This window comes from Monodelphis domestica, chromosome 1, assembly GCF_027887165.1.
Source record: "Monodelphis domestica isolate mMonDom1 chromosome 1, mMonDom1.pri, whole genome shotgun sequence".
NCBI lineage: Eukaryota > Metazoa > Chordata > Mammalia > Didelphimorphia > Didelphidae > Monodelphis > Monodelphis domestica.
The window spans coordinates 490,621,588-490,644,409 of NC_077227.1; the positions used below are offsets into that span (position 1 = coordinate 490,621,588).

The 22,822-nt window shown below is 36.5% G+C and overlaps 1 protein-coding gene across 15 annotated transcripts in view; it reads right to left on the reverse strand.

Moving 5' to 3' along the window:
• The window catches only part of PHACTR3 (phosphatase and actin regulator 3), a 329,288-nt gene that overhangs the window by 58,114 nt on the left and 248,352 nt on the right, over nucleotides 1-22,822 (reverse strand). For all 15 annotated transcript variants that reach the window (XM_056812889.1, XM_007475643.3, XM_056812891.1 and 12 more), the window contains one exon: nucleotides 8,611-8,764. In XM_056812889.1, coding sequence (XP_056668867.1) covers nucleotides 8,611-8,764 — 154 coding nt within the window. The remainder of the gene's footprint in view (nucleotides 1-8,610; nucleotides 8,765-22,822) is intronic.

The following is a 22,822-nucleotide window of genomic DNA, read 5'->3' on the forward strand; positions in this document are numbered from 1 at the left end:
CTGACCCTGGGCCTGTGACCAAGTTCCCCATTTTCCTGCAGCCATAACTTCTAGTGTTCCCTTCTGCATTGGAATTGAGCTCAGGGTTCTTACTCCTCCATGAATTATCACAAGCACTCCTCTCCTTGCTCCTCTGGTACTGTGACCTGAAATTGCCTATAGGAAATTCAACAGGATCTTGAACCCAGTACCAACAAAAGGTCCCCTGAAATGTTCTTCTGAGTAGTTTTCTAATTCACTTTCCCCACTGTCTGTGGGCAAAGAGTTCCCAGAATTGTTGTTACTCCCTGAAACTGCTACCTCCAAAGCCTGTGCTGCTGATACCTCAGTGAATTGTGGTGTCTGGTTTTTGCTCAGCTCCAGGGTCAACCATCTCTCAGGTGACCTGTTGCCCTCATAAGTTGACTTGGTCTGTAAAATTATTTCATCCAATCTTTTGTTCGTACTGTTTCTCCAGAATTTGATATGAAGCATTATTTTTTAAATGTTTGGAGGAGAATTTTGGAGAGTGCAGCTGAATGCCTCTCTTTTCCACCATCTTAGCTCTTAAGCTGAATCTTGAAACAATTATACCATCCCCTATATAATACTGATAGCTTCTCAGCACCATACAGGCAGCACTATTGCTTTACTGTATACTTATTCAAACACTCCCACATATACACATATCTTTTGGGTTCTTAGAGATGTTTTTGAGATCTGAGGGTGAGTTCAAGTAAACAAAATGAGGCACTTAGTGAGCTAAATAATTTTTTAAAAATATGTAAAGTATTCCTATAACAAAGGCTCAAAAGCACATACACACACAGGCACACATGCGCACACGCACATGCACACACACACATCTAAACAAACTGTATTAAATCCCCCGGAGGAGACATTCAGGAGGACAACATATCACTACTTTACAAGCTTTCAGAAAGTAGAAATTACTGCATTCCAAAGCCTCAAGTATCCATGGGAGATTAATAATCAGTGAAGGATGCTTGAAGCAATAACAACAACAACAAAAATTTAGTCAGGAAAGGATGGAACATTGCCATGGTTACCAGGGCCTGAATTATTTAGATGAAAATGGCCAACCCTCTCCCCACCAAATCTAAACCAAATATCTCTTACAGGAGACAACACAGGAAAATGAATTTAATTAAATTATTTTTAGAAATTAAAAAAAAAAAACAGCTAGCAGTGGACCAATAACAAGACTTTTTTTTTTCCAAAATGCAAATGGTCAAGAGGAAACAAGCTCAATTCTTGCTCTGCTATTAGTTTTTAATCATGGTCACCACAGTCAGTTTCCTCAACTCTAAAATGAATATCATTACATTTGCAGTACCCTCCTCAAGGGTTACTCTAAAGATTAGGTGGGAATATACTTGGAAAGTATTTTATGAATGGTGACTTAGAGGACTATTTAACTAAAATTTTGTGATCCTGTTACATAATCAAATAAACAAACAAAAGGAGCTGTTTAAAATCACCTGCCTGGGAAGCACTCCAAAGAAATTCATTCAGTCAGTTGATCCATTCATTCAAATGTTTACTGAATTCTACTGTATATTATGCTGTATGCCCTGGGGGATACAAAGATGCATAAAACCAGGGACCTCTCCTTATGGAGCCTGTAGTCTTGAAAAGAAGATATGCACAAAAATAGCCATAATTCCACTTGAGCATAAGTGCCACATGGAAGATTTCAACAGAGACAAAACCAGATGGGGATACATTCCAAATAGGGAATACTTCATAAGAAAGGATAGAAAAGAATGAATCAAGCACACAGCAAATACATAAATTAAAAAAAAAAGAGGATTATGGTAGAGAAATAAGAGTTTATCCCCATCCCTTCCTTTTTTCCTCAAATGCCATCCTTCTCCTCTCCCTTTGGAAATGATTCTTCTCTTCTCAATTTTTTTTTAATTGCAGTTGATCCAGATCTCTTTTCTCCCCATTCTATTCTCTTTTCCATCCTACTTATTTGGACATATGCTAGATCTCCCCTAATCCCATTCCCCTATTGGACTGCAAGTTTCATGGGAGGAGGGTTTATGCCTTATTTCAAAATTGTGTCCTCAATATCCAGAATATAACCCCGCATAGAGTAGACAATCACTCAATATTATTTATCAAGTGCCTACCATGTGCCAGACACTGTACTATAATCAATCTTTAACTGAATTCAATATCCAAAGCATCTTTTCGTGATAACAAAAAGCTGCTTCTCCCTCTTCCAATGGTACACTCCAAGGATAGTAATACCCTTCAAGGCTGTCCTTTGTCTGGTACATCTCAGATGCCCAATATCTTTATTTCTCTCCATTTTGTTCCACCTGTGAATCACGAATAAAGTAACAAAACAAAAGCACTTTCTCTCAGCCAAGGATCTGAGAAACTTATTTATCTCAACATATAAAGGACTGATGAGGTTTAATGCACTACCACCTTAATCGAGCATTTATAGAATGTCCTAACTACATAGGATTCAATTTACATGCCCTGTCCTAAGGGATAGCTGAATTTTAACAAAGTGCAAAGAATCAAGCCAATGTAATACATGGTTGAATTTCAGTCATCAGCAATCTGGTAAGAGAAGCACTTAGAGGAATTTGGGAGCAACTCTCTATCATGTTTGATATTATACAAATTATTACATCATACAACTGACCGATGATGTCTGTTGTAAGTCTCCCAAAGCTTACTGAAAGTGGAATATCATCATCTCATGGGAAAAATGTGAGCAATATAATTATTCCTAAAAAGAGGGCATTGTGGGAATCATAGAATCCCAGAATTAGAAGAGATCAGAGAGGTTAATTAGTGCAGCCATCATCCTGACTTAGAATTTCTTTGATAAGAAATCCACTACCTCCTAAGGAACCTTATTTCATTTTGGAATAACAATTGATTAATCTCAGAGTGAAAAGAAACTTCAACAACAACTTATTGCTGAATAATAATTCTACTTAGATCATCATCCAGCATTTACTTGAAGTGACTATTAGAAAAGTTTCTTTTGTTCCTTTTTGGCATTTCTACCTTTGTTTCTAATTCTGCCTTTCAGTCAGGCATAACAAGGTGAATATCCTAAGTGGTAAAGTAGACAGAACATCAGGTTTACTGTCAGGAAGACCTGGGTTCAGGTCTGGCCTCAGATACTTTCTATTTGTGTGACCCTAGGCAAGTCACTATACCTGTTTGTCTTGGTTGCTTCAACTATAAAATAGGGATAATATTAGTACCTATCAAAAAGGGTTATTGTGATGATCAAATGAAATAATAATTGTAAAGTACTGAGCATCTTGCCTACACATAGTAAGTGCTATATGCATGTTAGCTATTATTTTTGTTATTTCCAATAGCATGAAGATTCCTCATTGTGTGATTATTTTTCTACATGAGTTGATTTGTACCTTATCTAACTTTTCTCTCCTTAGCTCAGTACTTTCCAGAAGAAATGAAACCCTTACTTTCAGACTTGTGCTCTGATATAGGAATGGAGAGAAAGAAGAGAAGGTTTGCATTATCCTCCTTGGAATTAACAAGGTAGCCTAGAAATTGTTCTTCTTCAGGCTTCTCATACACATGGGCCCTTATTGGTCAAGTTCAAATAAAGAGGAGGAGGTAGTGAATATCTCATAGCTCAGCACACTATGTTCAGGAAGTCCTGTTCTGTTTTGCTGTTCTCAAGCAAGGAAATGAGGAAGAAGAAGGAGTATAACAACCCTGAGCTCTGCAATTGACTCCAGGGTCTTAGAATTTAGTCATTCTAGGATAAGAGAAACTCTATCAAATATGAAACTTCAAAATGTGGTAAAGATAGAGTTAAAGTCAGCTAAAGAAGAAACACGGGTTACAGTTAGGTACAATGGCTACATGCATTGGGAATGGATTGATAGAATCCTAGAATCCTAAACTTGCATAAAATTTCACCTTTTCCTCATATTTGAATCAAGAATCACCTCTACATTGTCTCTGGCCAACAATCAGACTGCCTACAATAGAAATTTCCAGGGATGTGTATTGAATCACCTCCTGCCCAATTCCATATTTGAAATGTTCTAATTTTCAGAAAACCTAAAGTTGCAAAACTTCAAGCTGAAATACGACCCTCTGCAACTTCCACTCACTGGTATATTCTGTGCCCACAGCCTAACCAGTATAGTTGAATCACCAAGGGGGCATATGCATATATATTGTAACCACAAAAGACTAAAGCTTTGAGGAAAAAGGTTCCATTAGAGCAACAAATTGTCATCACTCCTTACATCTTGCCTCCTGTACTGATTTTCAAGCTTAAAAAATATCCATTACTACACTGGGCTTCTCATTTCCATCTCAACTCCTCATATGCCAGAACTTTAGATATATCCAGGTTACTATTTCAAGCTAGCTCCTGGTTTATATTGTCTGAAGTCCCGAATTGGACAGCTCTCTTTTCTTTTCTCCTGAAGAGAACTGAGAATCTACCTCTCTTATATCTCCCTTGTGAACCTTGTGAAAGTCATTAGCACGTGTTCATCTCCTGTAGGGGAGAAAACAGGTCCTACATCTGCCCTATAGACCAAGCAGAATAAGACTAAACTCTCTTTACATGTCAGTTCTTCAAGCATTTGAAAAATTGCTAACACTCAGTGTCCATGTTCTTCAACAACCTGCTCTAGAACATTTCTTATCTCCCATAATTTTTTCCCCTTGGCAATACTCTGAACTCTCAAGGCTTTAACTGACACTTCTTTACAATCTATTTACAAATCCTTATTTCCACATCTGTCCTCTATTCTTAGCTCTAGATCTCAACTCTAGTTGATTTGGAGACTTCTCATGTTCAAAACCAAGCTCATTATCTTCCTCCTTAAACCGCATTTTCTTTATTGTAGTTATTTGTGAAATTCGAGCAAAAAGGAGGCTACACAGAATAGTGGAAAGTACACTAGCTCTGAAGGCAGAAGACCTGGGCTCAAATCTTGCTTTTGATGTTTACTTTCTCTGTGCCCTTGGGCAAAAGTCCCCTAGCCTCCATGGACCTTAGTTTCCTCACATATAAAATGAGGGGATAGAACTAAATAGCTTTTGACATTCCAATCCAGCATAAATATGTGATTCTCTGCTTTAATTTCTATCTATAACAACAGCATTTATCTCCTTTATAATATTGAACAAACAAGCAAATGAACATGGAGCTAAATTTTATTCTTTTTCCCCATATCTCATCATTTGTCATTCCACTGGCATAGCAGATAGAGCTCTGGGCTTGAAGTCAGGAAGATTTGGGTTCAAATCTCATTTCTGACACTAGCTATGTGACCAGGGGCCAGTCATTTAACTTTTTGGAGCTTCAGGTTCATCATCCAGAAAAATGAATGGATTGGATGAACTTGCCTCTTAGATCACTAGGCTCTAAATCTCTATGTCTCCATAATTTCTTTGGAATACACCCTTTCTTTTTTTTCCTATTCTCACTGCTCATCAATTCGAGGCCTCATTCCCACTTACCTTGGTTATTGCCATAGACGCCTAACAGATTTTTCTCTGTTCTCTTTACATTCTATTTAGCATCCTTTATACTACTATTAGAACATTTTTTATACTTATATATCTGATGTCATTCCTCTGCTAAAAATCTCCATGGCTATCTACTGTCACCTGAGTACATTTTAAGCTCACCCATTTGACATCTAATGGTAATCAATCTTTCTGATTTCATTTTGTATAATTCATGTACTCTCTGCTCCATCCAAATTCTAACTACAAGAACATGTACTACATTATTTTACCTCTATCCCTTTACTCAATCTATTCTCTTGTCTTAGAACACCTTCTTCCCTACTCTTCTCTTGGTGCATTAATATTTATCCTTAAAAACCCATGCAAGTTCAGCTTCCTCATGGAAAGTTCTACTCTGAAAGGTAGAGATCTCCCCTCTGACCTAGCACCACATTTAGTGATTCTCTTATTTATTTACAGTACAATATCATGTTGATACTATTTTACATTTTTCTTATCTCCTGCTATACTGTAAACTCTTTGAAGGCAGGAATTATACTTATTTAAACTTTATATCTCCCTAAACACTTACCACAGTGCTCTACAAACAGGAGGTACTTAATAAGTGTTTATTGAATTATATCATGTGCTCCCAAAGTCTTCTTTTTCTATTGGCTAAATATCTCCAGTTTCTTGAACTGATTCTCATGTCAGTTTTCAGTTCCTCTCCATTTTAGCTTCCCTTCTCTCAATATGCTCCAATTTAGCAAAGTCCCTCTTCAAATGTGCCACCTAGAACTGGATGCAGGACTGCAACAAGAGTGTTTTAACTGGGGCAGAGTGTCATGGTGCTTTTACCTTGATACTTTTCCCCCACAAAAAACTACCTTGCTTTCAATTTTCTCTAGTATTATAAAAGGCACCATCATCTTTCCAATGGCCTATGTTCCTGACCTCAGGCCTCAAATCTTCATTCTCACCCCATATAGCTAATTAATTGTGAAATATTGCCATTTCCTCCTTCAAATATTTCTTGTATGCTTTCCCATTTCTCCATTTACAAGGCCACTGTCTTAGTTCAGGTCCTTACCACCTCTTGCTTGTACTACTGTAATAGTTTCTATGTTTTCTCCTTATTTCAAGCTTCACTGCATTCCAATCCATTCTCTACACAGGGGCCAAAGAGGAAAGGGACTTTCCTCTAGTATCAAATATAAATGCTTCTCATTGGCAATTAAAACAGTTTTACAACCTAGACTCTTTCCAACTTTCCAGTTATTTCCCGTTTTTCACCCCTATCTACTTTACATGTCAGCCACATCTACCCACTTGCTATTACTCACACATGATATTCTATCTCCTTTTTGTGCTAGCTGTTTCCTGTGCCTAGGATACATTCCTTCCATAACTTTGCCTCTTGTAATTCTTGGAGTCCTTCAAGACTCAGCTCAAGTGCCTCCTTCTACATGAAGCCTTTCTTAATTCCCCAAGCTATTTATATCTTCTTTCCTCAAACTACCTTGCATTTCTTTTGTATATGTTCTGGAAATCCTTGGATGTATACATACTAACCCCCCCCCATGTTTCAGTGTATATTTCTAAGGGCAGAGAACATCTAAATTTTGTCTTGATCACTAATACTTACATGGTACTTGCTGAATGGTGGGTGTTTCATAATTTTTTATTAATTAACTATGCTGTTTACTCAATTTGATTTTGTAAATCTACTTTGTCTCTCAAAAGATATTTTTCATATAAATAATTGTCTACTCAATATCCTCCCTATTCTATAGAGTTGATTGTTTGGAACCATATTTATGTCCATCTAAGGTTCATCCCATTACGATGTTCTTGGTACTAAATTCTGTCATCTAAGTAAGTTCATGTCTAATGACAAGAGAGGCAACACGTTTATATATCCAAGTCACTCATACAATGGAGAACCAAGGCCACAAAGAAAATTCATGAAGCACTCATCTCTATCCCTTATTATTTAGTTTTTCTAATCATATCCAACTCTTCATGATCCCATTTGCAGTTTTCTTGTCAAAGATTCTGAAGTGGTTTGGCATTTCTTTCTCCAGCTCATTTTATAAATGAGGAAACTGAGGCAAACAGAGTTAAGTGATTTTCCCAGAGTCACATAGCTAGTAAGTGAAGTGGTTGAGTCCACAATTAAACAATGCACCAACTCTTAGATATTTTACAATTTTTATTTTTGTACATAATTTGCCAGCCAATCTGCATAATGATAAGGAAATTTCATATTTACAATGCACCTAAATTGAGGCTCAAAAAATCTCATGGATTCCTGCAACATCTAGTCTGTTGCCACTACATTCAAATGGCTTCCCACGTAACAGCTTACCCAAAGTCACTCTCTCATTTAGATAAACCGTTAAAGGGCTAATGTGGGCAGCTCATGAAATAAACAATGAAACTGTTAGATAAAGACACCATGCATTGGTGAACATCAAAAATACCTGCTCTCTACATATGATAACTATGCCCTTCTATTTGGTTCCTGTATTTTGATGTAGAGGAGAAAGAAATAAAGCATTCAATCACATTATTCCTTTCTGTTTCTTGAATTCAGACTCTTCTTCATGAGAGACCTTGATTATTCCCAACAACTTTCCTGCATTCTTTCTTTTTTTGACAGGATGAGAACTACTTCTTTTGTGTAGGATAGCTTGCAAGGGCATAGGTGAAGTTTCTGGAACTCAGTGTTTTGTTTCTTGAAAATGCCTCAGAGAAGTGCATTAGACTTCAAAACACCTTTGGCCTTTGAATCATTAATTCTCATTGTCCTAAAGCAGTTCCCAGTAAACATGTGTCCCTAATATAGAGGAATTCAAAGGCCTTGTCTTTAGCTACTTAATTTTTGGTAATACATATGTCAGATTCAGCTGAAGAAGATTCTATGGCCACTTCATCCTTCCCTTTTCTTTTGTTTTTTACCCCATGAATTTCTAATTCTAAAACACATACAACCCAAAAGGGATACCTAGAGCAGGTAGATATGACAACATTTAGGCAGAAGAAGCAGACTAGGTAGAAAGAACAGTGGAATTGAACTTTAAACATGGAAACAGTTCTTCACTTGGTAGAGAAAGGTCAACTTACTTAGAAAGTTTCATTTCAATCTGCTGCCGGATTTCCTGTCTTTCCTCATCAGTCCTCCTTGGAAAAATGTTTCTGTCCTCTAATTCCTGTTTACTTGGCCTGTTTCTTAGCTTCACTGCCAAAAGTTCTTTCTTACATTTTCTTGGTAATGTACCTGAAAGATATGTTTGAAGGAGAAAAAGAAAGAAAGAAATCAGAGTAGTTATGATTTTAAAATCTAGCTTTCTTCTTTTTCAAGAAGTCTTGGAGCCTTATGAAAACCTTCCTCCTAAAGAAGCATATATTTGTCACTAAAAGTCTAATTTTACAGTTTTACAGATGGGAAAGTCCAAAAAAAGTCTGATTCTTCCAGCTCAATTCACCCAGTAGTCTCATTCAGCCATATATTATTAATACATTAATACCACATTAACTTGGGGCCTTCTGTTTTGACATTGGTGTGTGAAGGTTTGCTAAGCAAATTAATGATATAAACAAATACCATCTCTGAGGAAATGTTTAAACTGTTTAAGAAACCAAGTTGCCTCAAATATTATAGAAACATGATATATGTGTGTATGTATGTATAAATACATGTACATGTATACATACACATATACCCACACAACCATTTACCAGTGTAAACCTCAAAATTTCTTAGACTTATAAATGTTGGAAATTTCACCATTGGGAAATTTCATACTTGAAAAATTTCCTATTGATAGTGGGTCTTGACTATTGGAATGTGAACCCCATTGGCATGGGAGGTTCCTTCTCCTCCCTTCTTAAGATTGCTTTAGGACAGAAACCTTTTGCTGAACCATGGAAAGGACTTTGACAAATGGCTAAGTGAAATATTACTGCATTCTGTCCTACATACTTGTGGGATAGAAATTACTTTAAACTGGACCTATACAAGGTCTATTTTGAATTTTTCTTATGTTTTTGATTATTTTTCTATTCTTTTGATAATTGACACATACACCCCCATAACTGAACATTGCATTCTGAGCTAAACTTGATATATTTTTTTTAATACTTACTTCAGGGGGATTGTATTTTAATTTAAAATCTAAGAATTTTTGAATTTTTTTTTGTTTGAGATTGTATTTTTATAAAAATCCAAGAATTTTGTTTAAGATTTTACTGTTATAAAAAATTCAAAGATTTTGATTTTGTTCGAGAAAAGATCTTCAAGAAAGAAGCTTGAAACTTTTATATCCAGAGAATGAACTGTTGCAGAAAGATGCCAAAACCCTACACTTCATCAAGAAGATCAAGAATGAACTTTGGATGTGATTGATTGGACTGAACTTTTGATTGAACATTTATTGTAACTGTACATATTTATGCCAAAAGGGACTGCCCCTAATTTGGCTTTCTGTCAATGCGCCTAGCAAAACATTGGTTTTGCTTTCTTTTCTTTTCTATTTCCTCTCTCACTATTCTAATTTCTCTTAGAAAATTGAATATTGTGTATATCTTTAGTTAGAAGTGAATTTAGAACTACAAAATGATTATGTTAAATGATCAATGGGGAGACTAGTCTCCCAATGATCATCAGGGGGGATTGTAAACCTCAAAATTTCTTAGACTTATAAATGTTGGAAATTTCACCATTGGGAAATTTCATACTTGAAAAATTTCCTATTGATAATGGGTCTTGACTATTGGAATGTGAACCCCATTGGCATGGGAGGTTCCTTCTCCTCCCTTCTTAAGATTACTTTAGGACAGAAACCTTTTGCTGAACAATGGAAAGGACTTTGACCTATGCTTAAGCATAGAACAGGAATTTCTTTGAGTCATGATTGATTTTAGAATTCATACAATGGAGATACTTGGAATCAATCTCCACCCTACTCAGTCCTAACAGGATTGAGGAAGGGCTGCAGCATAGATCAAAATTTAATTATTCCAATCTCTACCCTACTCAGGTTAACAGGATTTAGAAAGGGCTGTAGCAAAGGATCAAAGATTTAATTATTTGAAAATATGACCTTCAACAGACATGTGCAAAGCCAGAGACCTCTGGGCGGTCCTGGGTTAAGCTAGAGCCTCCATTGGCACAGGGAAATTGATGGACAGGTGATTGGTAGATGTGAGGACTGAGGGGAGGGAACTTGGATGGTTTCCTTAAGGATAGGGGAGTCTGAAGACTCGAGGGGGGTTGAGGAGTTTGTCGGAGTGGTTGCGGTGTGCTCTGAGAAGCTTGCGCTGAAGGAAGCTGAAGGTGGGGGCCCCGGAGACTGTTTCTCCATTTTTGGTCATGTGAGTAATAGGGACTGATCTCCTTTCATTGCCCCAGCTATCTAAGGGCTTGGGCCTTTTGGCCCAGCCTAAACAGAAGGGGTATTTAAGCCCTATTCCCTTCTCTCCCCTTTCTCTCTCCCTCTATCTCTCTATCTCTAATTCCTTTCTTCCTCCTGTTTGTAATTAAAACTCCATAAAAGGTTGACAGCTGACTTGAGTTTTCATTAAGGAATTACATAGCTGAATTCCTTGGCGACCTTAAATTAATATATATCAGTCTTTTAAAAGTGATTTCCTTGTCACACCAGAATGGTCAAAGAATGGCATGTTAAATTTCCTGAAACCTGTAAGTTTCTATCTGCAACAATCATGGATTTATTATTATTACTAATTTCATTTACTATTTCCCAATTACATGTAAAATTTTTAACGATCATTTTAAAAATTTTGCATTATGAAATTTCTTCCTCACTCTCATTCTTTCTCCCTCCTTGAGAGGCAAGAAACAAGATTTAAGTTATACATATGAAGGCAAGCAAAACATATTTCCATATTAGCCATGTTGCAAAAAAGAACACAAACAAAACAAAGCAATAACAATAAACTTTTAAAAGTTTGCTTCAGTCCATATTCAGAATTGATTAGTTCTCTGTCAAGAAGTGGATAGCATATTCATTGTCGCCTTTGTCTTGATCTGAATGGCTAAGTCTTTCACAATTGATCATCCTTACTATATTGCTGTTACTATGCATAATGTTCTCCTAGTTCTACTCACTTCACTTCTACAGGTCTTATTTTGTCACAAACTCTTCCCTTATCTGTAGATCAAACAGGTACATTTGTCTAAGCTCTTCTACTTAGGATATCACCCTTTACATCTTAATCATTTATCCATTTTGACCTTATTTTGTTAATATGAATAAGATGTTGGATCATGCCTAGTTTCTGCCAAACCACTTTCCACTTCTCCCAGCAATTTTTGTCAAATGTTGAATTCTTAGCCTGAAAGTTTGAATTTTTGACTACATCAAGTGCTTGATTACTATGGTAGTTTACTATGTTGTATTATGTACCTAATTTATTCCACACATTTACAACTCTATTTCTCAGCCAGTGCCAGATTGTTTTGATGATTACTGCTTTAAATGTAGTTTGAAATCTGGAACTGCTATGTCACCTACCTTCATATTTTTTCATTGATTCCTTTGATATTTTGACCTTTTTTAAGTTGAATATTATTATTTTTCCTAGCACTATAAAATAATTCTTTTAAGTTTGATACAATCATCTATTATTATTTCCAAACAACTGGAATATACTTATCAGTAAAATTAAATTGAATGTTTTTTTTCAAAAGAAACAGAAGACTTAATATATTAGAGTTGTCATCTCATTTTTCTTTGCCTAGCACTGAGACAAATTCTCTTTATTTAAATACACTAATAGGTTGAAATTTAAATAGATAGAAGGTTTATGCAATCAATTAATATGTTAGTTACAACTATTCTTAACTATTTATTATTTAAGGATTCTCTCAGGAGTAGTCCTGAGTCCAAAATAAGAACTAAAATATATATTTATTGATGAAAACTTTGCTAGTGTGGGCAAGCACTTGTGTAATTGTACTTGGTGTAATAAAATCAACTGTCTTTAAATATTTTTCTATCCTTTTAGTTGTGAGCATTCATGATATGGATAGAAATAAAAAATACAGAATTTAAGATTGCACAAAACCAAGGAGGTATCCTGTATGTGTGAGAAATGATGTGATGAAAGTAGAGTAGTCAGGAAAAAAAGACAGGTCAGTGATATAGGAGAAACAAGGAAAGAGACCAAGGAATGATTATCAATCATGTAGCATGGGATGGGGAGGAAGGGTTCAAATATTTACGAAGCACTTACTATATGCCAGTCACTATAATAAGCACTTTACAAATATCATCTCATTTGATCCTTTCAACAACTCTGGAAAGTAGGTACTATTAGTACCCTCATTTTATAGTTAAGGAAACTGAGGCAGCAGAGATTCGTGATTTGCCAAGGATCACAAAGCTCTGAGGCTGATACCTTTGGCAGCTGACTAGAGCTAGCACCATCTCTCACAGCAAAGGATAATAGAGGAGCAGGTCAAGTACTGCCCCGGGACAAAATATAAACATATCTAGAGGAAGGCCTCCAGCATCTTGAGTGTATTACTCTGTGAGGCTCTATGGAAGAACATACTTAAGAATAATATTGGAAGTGAAGTTGTGCATAAGTTGATGGAGGGAAAATCCATAATGATAGAATTGTGGATCCAATGAAGTGCCTCCTAATTTAGACTTTCTCTGGTCCAACTGTTCTTTGTCTTTGACTATTCTCATTTTCTTGTACTTGTTGACTGGTGCTGAGCTTAATGTAAAAGGTGCTGAATTAATTATTGAAAATCTTTTCTTCCCAGACATTTCTCAAGTCCATCTGTGCTTCTTCAACTGTGGCTTCTCAGTGCATTCATATGAGCTTTCTGCATTTGTTCCCAAGCCAGCAACTCTTCCCATATGACAGCTGATTACTTTTTTGAGGAAAAAAATTAATTAAAGCAGCTACCATATGGAGTTGTTTTATTGGCACTAAGAAATGCTCAAGTCATCAAGAAATGGAATAAGCAGTTGTTTTAACATCTGAAATTCTCATGTTGAGCAAGGCCACAGCACATTCTTATAGCGGATAGCTATTGTGTCAATGAACATTAGTATAGATCTTAATCCCTGGTCCTCCCAAAGCATTTATTCATTTCTAATGCACTTATTACAGAACATGTTTTTGCCATAGTTATATATTCACTTTGTTAAGCTATAAGCTCTTGGAACACTACCACCATTTCTTATTTAAATATGAATTTTTCAACAGAATCTAGAGTATGCTCCTTCACACAAGTATCTAACAGAAGCTTGTTGAATTTAATTTTTTTATTGACTAGTTTGGTTGATATTTGGCCTGTATAATATTATAATCCTGAAGGAATATTATAATATGAAGAAATTTATTACAAAATAACATAATTTATAATATAAAAATATAATTTGGTCTAAAGAACATTATAATATTGAAGGAGTATGATATATTTTGTCCTTCTGACAAAGAAATGCTAGGCAAGACAAGAAGTCTCTTTAACTTGGGACATACTACTACTAATACTCATTTATATTCATATAGTGCTATGCTTTTTTATAAAGCATTTTCCTCATAAGTGAGGGAGATTAGGGGGATTTCATCATTTCATCTTTTACCCACCATGTAACAATCCCTTAGGGTGGATAGTAGAAATATTATTCCTATTTCATAAATGAGGATATAGGGTTTCTAAGAAAAATAATTGTTCTATCCTATGGCCATACAGTTGGTAAATAGAAGTCTCCTAACATAGTATTCCAAAAGCAAAGATGTATCTTCTATCTTCCAGCCTAGAAGTAACTTTTTCTTCTATCTAATATACACATTTAAAAGTTAAGTGCTTACAGGGGAAGAGAAGGGAAAGAAATTATCATTTATTAAGTGTCTGCTATGTGCCAAGAACTATGAAGGCTTTTTACAAATACCTCATTTCATCTTCACAACAAAGAATCCTAGAAAGTTAGTTGCCTAAGGGAATAGGAAGGCTGAATGACTTGTCCATATTCACATAGCTAGTATGTGTCCGAAACAAGACCTGAACCTAGACCTCTTGCTTCTAGATCTATCATCAATCAATTACACTACATTACCTTGAATAATGCAAAAGTCATTTATATGAATGAATAAATAAATGAAAAGGCATTAAGTGTACTAAATTCCACATGGTGTAACTAGGGGGCAGAGTGGATATAATGCTGGGTTTGAAGTCAGGAAGATTCATCTTCCTGAGTTCAAATCTGACTTCAGACACTGACTAGCTGTTTGAACTTGGGCAAGCCACTTAATACTATTTGCTTCAGTTCCTCATCTGTAAAATGAGCTGGAGAAGGAAATGACAAACCACTCCAGTAGCCATGCCAAGAAAACCCCAAGAGTGGTCATAAAAAATCAGGCACAACTGAAAGGAATGAACAACTAATAAATTCCAATGACTGTGTTAAGTACTGGGAACACAAATAGAACAAACAAGACAATCCTTGTTCTCAAGAATATCATACTCTAATTTGGAGTAGAAATGAATAAAAGAAATAGACACACTTGGGGTCAGGAAGGGAGAAAATATTATAATCCTATGTACTGCAGGGCAGACGGAAAGATCCAGAAGTTCCTAGGATATATCAACTAGAGCTGGAGGGATGGCAAAGACCAGAGGTCCTTAGCTTACATCAGTAGATTAGCTGACAGTACCAGAGATCTGGAAAGCATTGGTATCACTGAAGATATGAAGGGTTGGAGGACTTTAGGACATGTCAAGGTGAAAGGATCACTTTCATCTTCTATCCTGCCTGCAGGATTAGAGTTCACAATGTCTCAAAGTAGTGTGAAGAGAGGTTTTATGGCATAACACAGAGGGGAAGGGACAAAAGAAAAGAAAATAAGGTGTCACTTGTAATTATAAGTTTTCCTGTTACCTTTGCTGGCATGAATGAGTTTGGGGCTATGCTTGTTTTTGGATACTTAAGGCATTTACATTTAGTTTAGAATGGCATTATAAAATTTATTCACATCAGGGGTCTTAATCCTTTACTAACATTTTAACTTCAATGTATCATCTTGAAATGGAGATGGGCATATGGGAGAGAGAAAATGACAGACAGACAGACATATAGACACAGACAGACAGAGACAGAGAGGAGATGAGGAGGAGGCAGAGGAGGAGGAGGAGGAGGAGGTAGTGGTGGTGGTGGTGGAGGGAGGGGAAAAGGAAGAAGAAGAAAGAAAAAAGGTAAGGGAGAGAGAATAATGAGTGAAGCAAAAGAAGCAAGAGAGACCCTGCTCTCATAGTGCTTACATTCACTGGGGGAAGACAGCATATAAAAGGAAGCAGGAAAGAGGATAAATAAGCATTTTAAAATTTTCTTATTTTATGTTTCTCTAATTGCATGTAAAAACAGTTTCCTCCATTTTAAAATCATTTAAGAATTTTGATTCTTGAATTCTCTGCCTCCTTATAGTAAGCAATCTGATATAGATTTTAATTGTATAAAACATTTTTCCATATTAATTCTTTTGTGGAAGGAAATTGGTACAAAAAAACAAATTAAGAAAAAAGTGAAAAAGTTTGCTTTGGTTTAGATTCAGATTCCATCAGTTCTTTCTTTAGACACATATGACATTTTTTTTCAAGAATCCTTTGGTATTGTCTTGGATCACTGAATTGCTGAAAATTGCTAGGTTATTCCCAGTTCTTCATAGTATAGTATTACTGACACTATGTACAACATATTCCTGGTTCTGCTTACTTCATTATGTTTCAGTTCATGTAAGTCTTTCCAGTTTTTCTGAGCTCCTCCTGCTCATCATTTCTGGTATCACAATGGTATTCCATTCAAATCATGTACTATAATTTAATCAGCTACTCCTCAATTGATCAGTATCCCCTCACTTTCCATTTCTTTCCCCCAGAATTTAAAATTTTTATTTCAAAGATCTTTACATACACTATTTCATTTGATCCTCACAATAACCCTGTAAGATGACTACTGTTATCCTCATTTTACAGATGAGGAAACTGAGACTTTGTGAAGTTAAGTAGCTTGACTATGGTCACATAGCAAATAAGTGTCAGAAGAGTGATTTAACTCGAGATCTTCCTCTTCCCAAATCAATGTGTTTGTTAGACACAGGGTCAGGAAGAGAGAAAATATCAAAATTCAATCCACTTACCACATAGAATTATTATGAGGATTGAATGTACTGAATAAATGTGATGAGCAATAATAACAATGATATTTATGTAATGCTTTAAATTTACAAAGTGCTATATAGATGGAGATGTTGTATAAAGAATGATGGAGCAGAAGTTAGGATGACTGGTTTTTAGTCAGGGCTCTGCTACTAATTCCTTGTGACACCTCAAGCAAGTTACTTCTTCTCTGGGTCTCATTTCATTCTCTGTAAAATAAAAGAGTTGTACTTGAGCTTAGCATTTCCTTCCATTGGTCTTATTTTATGATTCTCATTGTAGGATCAGCTACTAAGTACACATCTAAGGGTGGAAGTTACTGTAATTTGCCTTGAATAAATTCTGACCTACTAGAACAGATGCTCAGCTATTCTGATCCTTAAGTTGTTGTTCAATGGTTTCAGTTGTGTCTGGCTCTTTGTGACTTCATTTACAGTTTTCTTGGCAAAGATACCAGTCTCAACTCATTTTTCAAATGGGGAAATGGAGACAAACAAGGTTAAGTGACTTGCCAAGGTCACATAGCTAGTAAATACCAGAGGCCATATTTGAACTCAGAAAGATACCTGACTCCAGACCCAGTTCTCTATCCACTTTGCCACCTAACTGGCCCATTTCTGACCCTAATAGAAGTGCTTTTTTCTATGAAAAGGCTTCCAGGAAATCAGCAAAGCTGGCAAAAGAGTTTAGGACTTTTCTGTACCTTGTTGATAAAGTGATAAGAGAAGAGTAGGAGTTTTCTTTGTGATTCCTTTCATTTCCTTTCTTTCCTTTCTGCTTAAAAAGATAAAAAGAAACTAAAAAGTTATAGAACTCCAGTTCCCAAGCAGTGTAGTTATGGTTATTCTGCCTAGATCCCTGAGCTTTCAAGCTCATGTTGTAAATGAAAGCTGTTTATAAAATTAAGTTGGTGGTGGTGGGGAAGCATAATGGTTAGGGAACACTTGAAGCAAAGATAGTCTAGAAATTAAAAAAAATACAGAATATCAATGCTTAGAGATTATCTTCTATAATCCTCACATTTTACAAATAAGCAAGCCAAGTCTCAGAAATGGGATAATGTTATTGGATTCATAGCTGAAAAAGACCTTAAAAATTATCTAATTTAATTTTCCAAAGAAAGAACCCGGGTTTCAGGTATATTAAACAATTTGCCCAAAGTCATTCAACTAGTTCGAACTTGAGACCAGTCAGGTCTTCTAACACCCAGTCCAAAGTTCTTGCCACTACATTGACAATGGGAAGTTATTTGCCCAAGATTTTGAATTTTGTTAGTGTATATACACAGGTGATGCTCTCACTTTTCTGTGGATAATCCTGATGCATGAAAAGTGATATAAAATACTTCAGGGACATAAGTTAGTCATGAAGTAATAGTGAATATCTAATAAGAAATTCCAAGTAGTCTGCAAAGGGAATGCAATAGGAAGACCTCAGATCAGCTGAACTTCTCAAGGGGGCCAGACAGCATCTTAAATATTTCTACTAAGAGAAAATATTTTTCCACTAAAGAATTCCACAGTGATTAATAGGTGTGAAGGGTAATATGTTTATCAAAGAAACTAGTTCCTCTAGAAATACTCTCTCTTACTTTCTCTCTCTCTTCCTCCCTCCTCCATCTCTGTCTCTCTCTCTCTCACACACACACACACACAGAAAATTTTATAAGAAGCAGGTTTGGGGGCTAAGAATTATTTCAGATATTTTGAGTTTCCAATGTTAATGCACCATTCGGATGGAGATATCTAGCTCGCAATTGGAAATATGGAAAAAAAATTTTTCACAAGAGAGATGAGGAATGGATCTTTCATCAGCTACTCTGCTTGGTTTTCAGCTCTAGGAATAGAATACTTTCCCCAAGATAAGCTGATCCCTTGAAATCTAATCATCATGCAGATTGACTCAGCTTTTCATACTTAACACCTCCTGACCTTCAGCCTCCTCTCCCATGTGATTGGAAGTCTGGTGTTAGGGCAATAAACTCTTCCCAAAGCCTTCCTTGATAGAGGGTTTAGGATTTTCCAGATTATTCTTCACTTCAGATCAGTCATTCTGCTTGGTTTCAATTCCAAGAACATCATGCCCTCACACTAGGTACCCTTTGGTAGCCTCCACCCACCCCATTTTCAGTTTCCTTTTTTTATGTTGTCTTCTACCATTTGATTGTAACTTCCCTGAAGGTAATGACTGTTTTTCCTTCCCTTATTTGTACCTACAATATCCTATGTGCTTAATAAGTGTTTATTAACAATTGACTAAACATAATGCTAATAATTTATGTAAAGGAGAAAACTGTTTGAACACGTGAAAGGATGAGATGACCATGGGGAAGAGCAAAAGATCAAGGAAAGAGCCTTAGCTATCAATCATTGGGAACAGTAAATAAGAAGCTACTGCCATTAGAATAGGGATGTGGTGCAATGAAGAATTCATCAGATTGGTTGTTGGGCTACCTAGGCTCTGATTTCTACTCTTCCTCTGACTACCTATATGACCTTGGAAAAGTCACTTCTTTATGTGGGCCTTGGTTTTCCCATCTGCAAAACTGAGTTCTACTAGATAATTGTCAAGGCTCTTTCATTTATTTTAGCACTTATATGTGATAACCACACAGTGAAGTATTTTACAAATATCTGATCCTCACAACAGTTCTGCTAATATCACTTACATTTACATTACATTTACAAATAGAAGAAACTAAGACAGAGGTTAAGTGACTTAACCCAGAGTCACACAGCCAGAAACTGCCTAGGGATGAATTTGAATTCAGGTTTTCCCGATGCTAAGCACATCGTTCTATCTAGTATCCTAGCTGCCTCCTGAGAAGTAAAGTCATTTGGTCAGGTATCACACAGTGTCCTTGGATTAGATGATATCTAAGGTTTCCTTAAGCTATTCTTTCCTGATTATTATTATTCTACAAATATGCACTTCAAAGAGGTTACCTAAAACCGATTGGTTAAACAGGAATCAATTTTCAAATGGGCATTTAGAAATAGAATTTTGAACTGGGTCAGATTATTTGTGTCACTTGGTCAGCTCATACTTCTTAGTAGAAAAACGTAGTTGGGAAATTGAATGAATATGAGAAGACTTGGTAAGCAAGAATCCAAGTAAAGAATAATGGGGTGGAGAAAGACCTAGGTTTAAATACTAGCTCTGGTATTTACTACCTATATTACCCAGGGAAGTCATTGAGCCATTTTGAGTCTCAAGTTCCCAATCTATAAAAATAAGAGGCTAAATTACATGATGCTTAAGATCTCATGCAGCTCTAAATTCTATGATCCTAATGAAAAACCAGAGACTTTTAAGACTAGCTTACCATTTCTGGAAAAAATGCTACCAGTGCCCCCTAGTGTCGACAATAAAAGTGACTTTTTATTTTTCAAGATGATTTCCAAGACCTACAGTGGATAGAGTGCCAGGCCTAGAGTCATCTTCCTAAATTGGAATTACTAGCTGTGTGACCCTGAGCAAGTTATTTAACTCTGTATGCCTCATCTGTAAAACGAGTTGGGGAAGAAAACTGCAAATCACTTCAGTGTCTCTGCCAAGAAACCCCCAAATGGGGTCACAAAGAGTCAGACATGACTAAAAATAACTGAAGACAGGCACAGAATTTACAATAATAATAATAATGTCAATAAAAATGATGCATTGCATGTGACTGACTGGCTCCCAAGAGGAAGCTAGCACAAATAAATAGTTTGTCTCACTGTTCACATCAAAAGTGTACTGATTTACCAAATCACATACATTTTCAGGAATATATCTCCTATATGAAGGGAACTATAATGAAGGAAACTGAGATATTTATTTTCTTTTGAAGTTTAAATAATTTAATTAACTGTTCAAACTTAATCCTGTATTATGTGACAATGCCTGTTAATGACATGATTAAATTTCACTGCAGTGACCATTTCTATCAATAGCCACTGTTTTCTTCTATATGAAATGTTCATGCAAGCAGACCTTGGGCTGATACCTGGTATATTCTCCCAAGAGGTTTTAATGCTATATTTTAAAAGTTATACTGGCATATTTTTCACCTCCCTTAATAGGGTTAGAATTAGGAATTAAAGAGATATCCCAGATCACTAGTCTTGCTTCCAGTTCAACCCTCATAGCTATCAACCAAGAAGGCGTTCCAGTGAAGAAGGGACCAACTATCCCTACTAACTTATAATCGTAGAAAGTTAGTACTAATCTATACCCCTTTTTGGCCCCCAAACCAACTCATTGATTTTTAAGCAAAAAAATCTTCAGGTAGAAGCTCTGAAGTCTCTCTCTCTCTCTCTCTCTCTCTCTCTCTCTCTCTCTCTCTCTCTCTCTCTCTCTCTCTCTCTCTCTCTCTCTCTCTCTCTCTCTCTCTCTCTCTCTCTCTCTCTCTCTCTCTCTCTCTCTCTCTCTTTCTGTCTCTCTCTTTCTGTCTCTCTCTGAGGCTGTGGCCAAGGGTAGAATTCCTCTTTTGTCTACCATGCTGGAAAAACACCACACATGATGTCCAGCTATTCCAAACTCAGACTCAGCATAGTTATTCCTGGTATCCAGAAGAGCCATCTCTTGTCCTGATTGAGGTCTGAATCCTCCAATCAGGGAGGCTCAGAAAAGGGACATTACAAAGAGCATAAATTAATGGAGTGGACAGGAAGTAGCTTTCTTTTTCCTGGAACTGTGGTCTTAGGATGCAAGATCTGGCTCTGGATTGGTTTAGACTGCTTACAGGGGAGATGGCTGAAAGAGTTAGTCTGTCACATGTGGCTTGTGCTTCTCTCTCTTTTTCTCTGGCCTGATTTTTGCTATTTAATAAATAATTATACAATTAATATACAGCCTCCAGAGGATTTTAATCATAACACAACCAATTGCCACACACAGGTTCTCCCACTAAGGAGACAGGAAGGAGACAGAACTCTGGGCAAGTCAACCACCACCAACACCTGACCGCCACCTCCTCTTAGACCCTGATGGTGACCTATATCCCAAGAGTTTTAGGAATAGCTATATTTTCAGCCCAGTGCTCTCAGATATTGTCCTGGGAAGCACCCCTTTTGGAGATGTTCCTGTGGGTGTTAAAGCCATAGCTACTGAATTTCCAGAATAGATAATCATTACCACCAAAGTCCTTGACACTGTAAAATGTTTCAACATTAGAAACTGATACCATTTTACCAGTGGAAAAGATATTAAGGAAGAGGTAATACATCTGCTTTGCCATTGTACCATAAGGACCATGGAAGCTTCCCATCTGATTTGAAGTTAAAACTTCAAATGAATATGAATATGAGTTCCTTGCGAGAAAGAATTGCTTAATTTTTCTTTTTGTATAGCAAGGACATAGCAAAGTGCTTCCCACATAGTAAATGCTTGATTCATTCATTCATTAGTGCTGGTCCAATAATGAAGAATTTGTGTTACAATTTAAAGAAAACTTTGACGTATATTGATGAATGCCTTCGATATACACCAAGTTTAAAAATATATACACAAATACTTTTTGGCATGGGGGAGCCTCAAGTTGTGATTTCACTGGGCATAGGGAACTCCCAGGTTGGAAACACATTTCATGACAGAAATAAGCAGCTTCTATGTAGCAAACAGTCTTAGAGAGCTGCCAGAGATACTGAGAAGCTGGCACTTGCCCAAAAGGATGTGAACCAAGGTTTCCCTGATTCTAAGATCAGCCCCTCTACTCATTGTGCTATGCTGCCTTTCACATACACATGCTCTTGTAAGGGCCAACTAAGTTACTTTCCTGACTAAAATGCTTCAGTGGCTCCCTATTGCCTCCAGAAAAAATGACAAACTCCTCAGTGTGGCATCCTTCATAGACTTATCTTTTCATTCTGATTACATCTGTCTAGCCAAACTGCCTGAATTGCTGTTTCTTCTACAAATCATTCCATCTGCTGCCCCTGTGCCTCATGCTTGGAATACTATCCCTCTTTATCTTTGCCTCTGGAATCCTGAAGGCTCAGTTCAATAGCTACTTCTTTCAGAAGGCTTTTTTATTAATTCCCTGCTCATTATAGTTTTCCCCTAAATTCACTTTGCATATGTCTATAGACTGCATTCATTTATCTGTGACCATGTTGTGATCTTTATGCCCCCCTTAGAGTGTAAGCTTCTTGACATCAG